We start from the raw sequence: 8,611 nt of genomic DNA on the forward strand, positions 1-8,611 counted from the left end.
GCGCTAAACATAGTTCAACATTTAACAAGAAAAAGAAACTGCTATGATAAAATGTGATAGCATGGTTAGTACATGCCGTTGTAACAAGTTTTAACAGTGATAATAAAATTTTACTTTGGAATATTTATATAACAGTCATTACTATTGAAAAAATCAATTTTACCATATAATTAACCTGTTGCAATTTAAATTAACTTACTATTTAATTCCTCGATAGATTCCTAATTTCATTTATATAAATAATACATTCGAATTTTCTAAATAAATAAACTAAACATACACACGATTGTCCAAACAAAATTGTATTCAAATTTGTGTACACATGGTGTCCAAACAAAATTGTATTAAAAAAAGAAAAAAAATATGTAATGAACAATCTGATATAAAGAACTCATTGTCAAGAAAAGATGGAAAATATAGCCATTGTTTGAAAAGAAACTACTGAGTACCAAAAATAGTATCCTTAACATGAACTTAAATTAAGCAACTTGATCAAGTCCTCTATGATGACAACATTCATTATTGCAAAATAATCCTTACCCAAGAACTTCAAATTCCTGCAACAATGAGAATTAAAATATTATGTTCTAGTTTATAAACTCCCAACTTTTATTTTTTACGTATATATACATATGGCATTCTATAGGTAAAATATAATTTAAATTATAACATTACCTTTATTTGAGTTAATCCAAGGTGATGTACTTTATAGGCCATGCAATTGTGCTCCCTTTTACATCACCTAAGTTAAAGAACTCTTGAGTTGGTCGAACCAGAGATAATGATGGCTTATTCACTTCATCAACCCATACTTTGTAGTAATTTGGTCCAAGTTGAACATGGTGGACCAATGCCTCAGGATTTGTTGCAGCTATCATTCCTTTTGCAACCACTTCCCCAATACCCAACCAATTTAAGAGTTTACAAATATCACCATTAGTTGGAGTATTTGGAATAGCTGTGCTATCTTCAAAGGACTGTCAGAAAACAAAAAATTATATATCAAAACAAAGTAAAAATTTGTTTTTGGAAAATCATAAATTTATATATAAAATATATGAAACCAATAAAACCTGGGGAGTTGGTGCAAGATTATTGTCCAAGTTGTCATCAATGTTAACATGGTCCTGTTAAAATATAAAAGTCAAAATAATATTATATGAAAAAAGTAAATATGATGGTACAATTAATTATTAATTTAAATAACTTACCTTACTAAATCTTCTCCTAGACATGAAAAAATTTTGAAATTCAGTAAATCGATCACTTAGTTCTTTCAAATCATTCTCAAGCTTCTTTACTTTGCGGTTGCCTTGGACCTGTGCAGCTACTTTTGAAGGTGTTACACCAAATCCCATACCTTTGACACAGCCAGGACGCTCATCACCTTTTAGTTTTGCAATTCCATCATTCTTTAAGGAGGTTTGATCCTCTTCAGTTGACATTGCAGAAATTTCTTCAAGCTTTTTCTAAATGAACATATATTACAAGATACTAAGACTATATTAATGGAATTTCATATCATATTATTGTTATATAAACCAAGCAATTGTATTTATTAGTACCACTGATTCAGCAGCAGCCGCATTAATTGGTTGTCCATTTTTTCGTGTACGTGATTTAAGCCAAACGTTTACTCTAGTACCTGAAGATGGATCCTTTTTTATCTACCAATAAAACAGAAGATAATAAGAAAAAAAAACCTCATCTAAAAAGATAGCACATATTCCTCAATCAAGTTTGAAGTAGATAAAACCATTTCATCCCGTGTCCGTGCCATGCCTTTTCGACTCGTTGTGTGAGGCTCTGTTTGTGTTGCTCTTAATTGTTGGAATTTTTCACTTCTCTCCTATAAGACATAGGATATATTGAATGTAGTAACATGAAATATAAATAATATATTGACATACATACTTTCCAATCTTTGCTTAATCGGTGGGCAACAAATTTCTTCCATTCTTCATCAGTCACATCTTCAGGTTTTAGCAGCTTCAGTTTCCTAGTTGCATCAGGCATTTGAAATGCTTCCCTTATACTAATTGACAATCTGGATTTGTAATCTGTCCATAACTTTCTCATTCGAGCAAGTATGTTTTCTTTTTGATGGTCATCAATGATAAACTTTTGCTGCAATGATATTAAAATAAACAACATTGCTAGTTGCTTTAAATTATTATTATTTATGAATGAAATTAATAAAAAGGCTATCATACCTTAACAGCCGTCCAAAGCACTTCTTATCCTTTAGGAAGTTGGAAACATTTATAAGTTCAACAAAAAGTATTTCTTAATGTTCTAATCAATGAATTATATCAAAACACTTCTAAAACTTACCTTTCCACCATTGCCCATAGTCATTTTCTCTAATTAAGTGTTCACGATAAAAATGAATCTTTATGCTAGCTACAACATGTTAAGAGTAAGTGAACATGATATATCATTAGGAAAAGAAAAAGATAAAATACAGCTGTTACTACAAATATAACAACATTATTAGCATATGTTCATTGTTCATACTACAGTAAATCAAATATGCATTCACACTATAAAAAATAATAAACAGTGAATTCCAAATTCAAAATGAATAATAATAGTTTAAATTTCAATTTCAATTTCCTCAGAATCCTTCCTTACATGAGGATCATTACCATCCACATCATTAGGCTCCAGCCTAGAAGCATCGATAGGCATATTAGTTGAATTTACATTCTCATCATACATATTAAGGTCGTGATAGCCCCTTGGTGTTGCTTTAAGTACAATACACCAATTCGATGTATCACTTTCTCGAGAGTAAAAAACTTGTTTTGCTTGCGACGCCAATATGAAAGGATCTATTTGCCATTGATTTTGTCCTTGATGGAGATTCACCAATGTGAAACCATCATCTTGCTTGACTCCATTTATAGTGTTAGCCCAATCACAATGAAATATGGGCATTTGAAATGTACGATAGTCAAGCAAAATGATATCTTTTATAACCCCATAGTAGGATACATTTCCAACAACTGCAGCATTATCCTTCGCACTAGATCTACATACAGTTTCCGCTTCAATAAAGACACCACTATCTTGAGTTGACCTTTCTACTTCCCTTGTATGAAATCTTTGACCATTAACAATGAAACCAACAAAAGACATTGCATGCATCCTAGGCCCTTTTGCTAGTGACTTTAATGTGTCAGATACATTAGCCATACTTTCTTGGATCTTTATCTATTCACCAATAAACCAAACAATAGGTCATCCTATACATTGAAAAGTTTATTGCATTTGATTTTTTTTAATGTTAACTTAGATGGACTAAATGATTAGCTTACCTTTTCTGCTAACCATTGGGAAAAAGTTTCAGTGTGCATTTTGTGTAGCTCTTGAATATCACACCTACGTCTCCTAAATGATCTCTGCAATTTCTCCATATGCATTCTAAGATCAAACTAAGTTAATTACAAGACTAAATACATAAATTAAATAATATACATGATCGATAAATACTCACTCTCGAAATGGCTCCGCTTCTATTGTATTTAATAATACATAACGATGTGCGATTTTTAACATAGCTTCAGACATTTTCAATGGTCGACCTTTTAAGATTGGCCACCCTCCTATTAATGGCTCATAAACTTAAACACCATTGTTCCACAATTCAATCAAATCATCTATTAATGGCTCCAAGAATACATCAATGGCATTCCCTGGTTGTTTTGGCCCTAGTATTAACAATGTCAACATTATGTTCTCCTCAGACATACATACCCATGGAGGAAGGTTATATGTTACTAGGAAAATAGGCCAACAACTGCATACATAGCTAAAATTACGAAAAGGGTTAAACCCATCAGCAGCAAGCCCAAACCTGATATTTCTTGGATCAGATGCAAAATTAGACCATTTCTTATTGATGTTATCCCATGCCACTGAATCAACTGGGTGTCTCATTTTTCCATCTGAACTTTTGTTAATTGAGTGCCATTTCAATTGTTCTACTTTTTCACATGACATAAACATCTTTCTAAGTCTAGGTATTATAGGGAAATAACGCAGCACTTTTGCTGGTACTCCTGTCCTAATCTTCTTAGTTCGAGAATTTACTTGCCATCTAGAGGTGTTACACTTAGGACATGTATCTATATTTTCTTTCTCCTTGGTGAAGAGACAACAATCATTAACACAAGCATGGATTTTTTTGTAACCGCTATCAAAATCCTTAAGCAGTTTCTTCACTAAGTGTAGAGAACCAGGTAAAATATTATCTTCAGGTAACATATCGAAAATAATCTGAAGAAGTTCATTAAAACCATTATCAGATAATCCATGTGCAATCTTGTGTTTATATAAGGCAACAGTTGCTGACATTTTTGTATATTTTGAACATCCTAAGTATAAAGAAGTCTCAGCAGCTTTCACCTTTTCAGTAAACTCATTTTCTTCTAACCTAGGTGTGGTATCATCAATGTAGTCATTTGGGTTATCTGACACTATAGTTTTGAAGATAAGCATCATTATACATTTCATAAGCGTCTATCATCTTCACATCTTTATCTTGCCTAGAAGTATTTGGAGCTTCTCCATGAAAAACCCAATTATCATAAGTGGGGTCCATCCCACTTATCACTAAATGTTCATATACCGTGTCTACATGTTGACGACAATAACAGGCACATTTTATGCATGGACATATAATCCTATCAGAATTTCCAGCATTTTTTCTAGCCAAGTTAACAAATTTTTGGGCTCCATCTTGAAATTCTTTAGTATATCTACATATAAAAAAAGTTAAAAAAAAATAAAACTTTAAATCTATTAGCATAAAATATTTAAATACTGCAGTTATTCAAATACTAACCGATTAAGCTTCACCCATTTTTTATCCATCAACATGACATCAAGTGCTTGCTTGTAACCTCTTTGATCTGTTGTTTAAATATAAAACATATTTTTTTAATTATTTGTCTAGCAAAGAATCAGATTGCTCAATCTGCTATACATAACCAATTCTTTTTCTTACTCTTTTTTTTTAACAAACAGTTACGAATAAAAATAATCAAAATTCTTTTTCAACCCAAACTTGCAAATAAGACATCACGACTAGATGACATTATTTGGCAAAAGTACTAGCTCATAAACAAGCATATATACATATATTATACAACTAAGGTTTTTAAAAGATAAAGATAATCAAACAAGTTATTTGCATTATTGGCAAAAGAACTTATCTGTGATTGCAATTTGCATTAGTGCTCAAACTTTTGCCAACTACAAATTTCAATTGTCCTGATTTCAGATAGATCTGTTCAAGATATAATTTGCTTTGAAATTCTCCAGAAACAATTAAAATGTATTATTGAGTTTGCAGACATGGAAAACCACCATGGCTTGGGATTCTCCAATCATAGACCTTCTAATCCTTGGTGATGGCAATATTTGATTTCAGGTCTTTGGTACTGATGCCAATAGATTTTACCCTGGCTGTTTTTTATTCCCTTGTGGACCTCTACTTTACTGTTGTTTCTCTTTTATAGCGTTAATAGAAAAGAAATAGCAAGATGCCAAGAGATTGGACTAGCTAGTTAGTTGGCATTTATTAACAGTGATAAGTTATAAATCAATACTAGCATCTCTTGATTAAAAAAGAAAGGTAACTGATCCTTTATTTCCAAATATTTTTAGGATTCTTTTATTCAAGCTGCTTGGACGCGAAGGTCTCGGGGTGAACTTGATAAGAGACCTAACAGGAAATCATGGAAGCAGAGGACAAATATGTACATGCGGCCATTTTTATTTAATGTTTTCTTTTCTAAGAAATTCGTTCATGCTAAAGTGATGCACCGCTCAATAAGTAAAGTTATATCAGTTGCTACCACAAATGTTGACGACAGTTACGAATAAAAATAATCAAAATTCTTTTTCAACCCAAACTTGCAATTAAGACATCACGACTAGATGACATTATTTGGCAAAAGTACTAGCTCATAAACAAGCATATATACATATATTATACAACTAAGGTTTTTAAAAGATAAAGATAATCAAACAAGTTATTTGCATGCTAAAAAATAAAATCATTTAGTATTAAGCATAAAAGAACAAATGAAAAAAAAAACCAAAATTTTAATGCCAAACATATTCACAATATGCTATGTGGGAAAAAGATCAAGTATAGGGCATACCTGAAATAATTCTCACCACGAAATCTGAAAACTGAAGCCGAAAGCTCAGACCAGCATCCTGGATTTGATTTCTCTCCTGTTGCACGTAGAACCAGAAATTTTGAAACAAAAATTTTGCTTTTTTTTCAAATCTTTTAATAAAATTAGAATTTAATTAATTGAAAGATAAATTAGATTAACTAGATAACACAATAACAGTAACACAACCATTCAAACTTATGTCTCAACATAATGATTTCCAAATCAAATGAAAAGAAAATTACATATTAAATAAAAGTTCTTACCTTTCCTTGTCGCTGATGGTACAAACGGCGATAATAGGAATTAAAAAGAAGATTGAGGCCAAACCTTTGTGAAATTGCAGAAAGGATGAAATAAAATTGCAGAGAGGATGAAATACTAAGGTTAAAAGGTATACGATTCCAAATAAGAGAGGGAAAATCTGAAAAACTAGGGCATTTAGAAGTATGGGTATTCTAAAAATATGAGATAAAATTAGAAAAAATCAAAAATTTTTGGAAGAATTTGATAACAACCGAATCTCCATAGAGAATTAACGCGGGAGTGTTTTAGAAGAGGTGAGAAATTTGCAAACTAGAGAGAAATTAGTAAAGTGTTCCTATTTTGTTTGTAGTAAGATTCTAATTTAACAGGATAAGTCAAAGGCCATCTTTTATTATTAATTAACAGCAAATATCACGCGCTATTGAAAACTATTTTTACGGGGATTGATATTTTTATGCTATTAAAAATTTATTATCCAAGCAATCAACGGCATTTTTTTAAAAATATGCCGTCTTATTATATAGTGGAATCTTTTAACGGTGAATATTTTAATACCTTCCGTCTTTACATATTTTTAACAGCATGTAATTATAATATGCCGTTAGAACTCCACCATAAAAACTCATTTTTGTTGTAGTGATTCAAATACAAAAATAATATTGATGTTGCAAATTTCCCTACTTCAAGCAATAGAATTTCTTACTTTGAGAGAATAACTAAAGAAAATGGACCACTAATGAAAGGGTTGGATAGTGATTATTTAAAACATAAGCAATGCTAAGGGACCCAATTGAAAGGGTTGGGTAGTGATTATTTAAAACATAAGTAATGCTAAGGGACCCAATTGAATTCTCAATTAAGTCCCAACAAATCTGACATTTATTTATAGATGGTAAAATAATAATGTTATAAGTTATAAAATTCATCATCTAGTAGATAATTGAAATATAGTATTGAAAATTAAGTTGAGATTTTAACGTTATTAAAAAATGAGAAAAATTTATGATTGGAGTGCCATATTTGTAATTTTAAGAGCATTTATTAACAATTTTTTGCTAGACCAGGCACTCATGGGTCTGCCAGTGTTTGCCTCCAGAAATTCAAAATCAGGTGGTCAGCTAAAATAGAATATTAAAATCCACTCGGTCAAGTCCATGATGCATTAAAGTGTATGTACATACCTATAAAAGTTACATAACATTTAGTTTTCTGAAATATATATGCTTACTTTTTTTTTATTATTAGAAATGGGCTCACTGGGAGCTAAGGCAGCACTAATCGGGAGTGTGCAATCCCATAAACATCCTTACAAAGTATGCCAACAATTTTAGGAGGAGGAGCAAGAAGAACATGCAATCCTATAGGGGAATTTAAGCTATAAGAAGCAAGAAAATCAGCAGCACAATTTGGCTCTCTATACACATGCTCAAGTTGAACGATCCAATCCTGCTCTAATAATTTCTGAATAGCCTTGATAAGAGTGGCATTTTCATTTTCTGGAACAGAAGCCATTGTCAACAAATGCACTACACTCTTATTATCCACTCCAACTTGAATACGCCTAATACCATTTTCCATGCCATTCTCAAGCCATGCAACAGCCCCCAAAGTTCAGTCGAAAGGACTGAACACGTTCCAAGGTTCACTATAAATCCCATGATCCAATTTCCAGTAAAGTCACGAAGCAAACCACCAGCTCCAGTCTGACCGCAACCTTTCTTGGCACCATCCGTATTTAAGCCAACACTCGGCCAAATAGGGGCTCTCCAACGTATCATTTTCTCCACTTTCTTTTGCTTTACACTCAGAGGTTGCTTGATACACCTTAGGATCTCATACGTCCGAGCTTTAATATCTATAACTATAAAGCTGCTATCCCACTATCCATGATTAAAGAGTACATCATTTCTCCAATACCATAGACGCCACACTGTCACTCCAAAGCACACTCTCCAGTACTCTTGACTGGCAGTATTATTACCTCTCACCAGATTCATATGGAGCCAAGTCCTTTAGCGGCCTATATATGCATACTTTTTAATCATATATACTTTTTCATTTTCGAACGCAATCAGTCTTAAATTGGTGTAACTCGATGTGATCATATCATCTTCATATTCGGTTTTATGGTCAGGAAACTTGCAGGATATATC

The 8,611-nt window shown here is 32.1% G+C and overlaps 1 protein-coding gene across 2 annotated transcripts; it reads right to left on the reverse strand.

Annotated features, from left to right (window-relative positions):
- Window positions 1-339: 339 nt before the first annotated feature.
- Window positions 340-6,783, reverse strand: LOC102613431 (uncharacterized). Of its 2 annotated transcripts, XM_052443054.1 has the most exons (12): window positions 6,458-6,783; window positions 6,174-6,249; window positions 4,850-4,916; window positions 2,335-2,403; window positions 2,214-2,242; window positions 1,915-2,127; window positions 1,757-1,849; window positions 1,566-1,667; window positions 1,212-1,469; window positions 1,074-1,127; window positions 676-977; window positions 340-557 (listed from the first exon to the last, which is right to left on the reverse strand). In XM_052443054.1, the coding sequence occupies exons 6-11, from the start codon at window positions 2,077-2,079 to the stop codon at window positions 687-689; spliced, it is 963 nt and encodes a 320-aa protein (XP_052299014.1). In that variant the 5' UTR covers window positions 2,080-2,127; window positions 2,214-2,242; window positions 2,335-2,403; window positions 4,850-4,916; window positions 6,174-6,249; window positions 6,458-6,783; the 3' UTR covers window positions 340-557; window positions 676-686. The 2 variants fall into 2 exon arrangements, with proteins under 2 accessions (XP_052299014.1, XP_052299013.1); XM_052443053.1 differs by having other exon boundaries at window positions 2,214-4,916.
- Between the last annotated feature and the right edge of the window lie 1,828 nt (window positions 6,784-8,611).

The sequence above is a fragment of the Citrus sinensis genome, chromosome 6 (assembly GCF_022201045.2).
Source record: "Citrus sinensis cultivar Valencia sweet orange chromosome 6, DVS_A1.0, whole genome shotgun sequence".
NCBI classification, from domain to species: Eukaryota; Viridiplantae; Streptophyta; class Magnoliopsida; order Sapindales; family Rutaceae; genus Citrus; species Citrus sinensis.

What these genes read in the sequence shown, in the direction of transcription:
- LOC102613431 (XM_052443054.1), bottom strand. Translation starts at nt 2,079, where the DNA reads ATGAGAAAGTTATGGACAGATTACAAATCCAGATTGTCAATTAGTATA. An exon ending in CGGCTGCTGCTGAATCAGTG is followed by an intron (nt 1,470 to 1,565) that starts GTACTAATAAAT and finishes ATGTTCATTTAG; the next exon opens with AAAAAGCTTGAAGAAATTTC. An exon ending in CTAGGAGAAGATTTAGTAAG is followed by an intron (nt 1,128 to 1,211) that starts GTAAGTTATTTA and finishes ATATTTTAACAG; the next exon opens with GACCATGTTAACATTGATGA.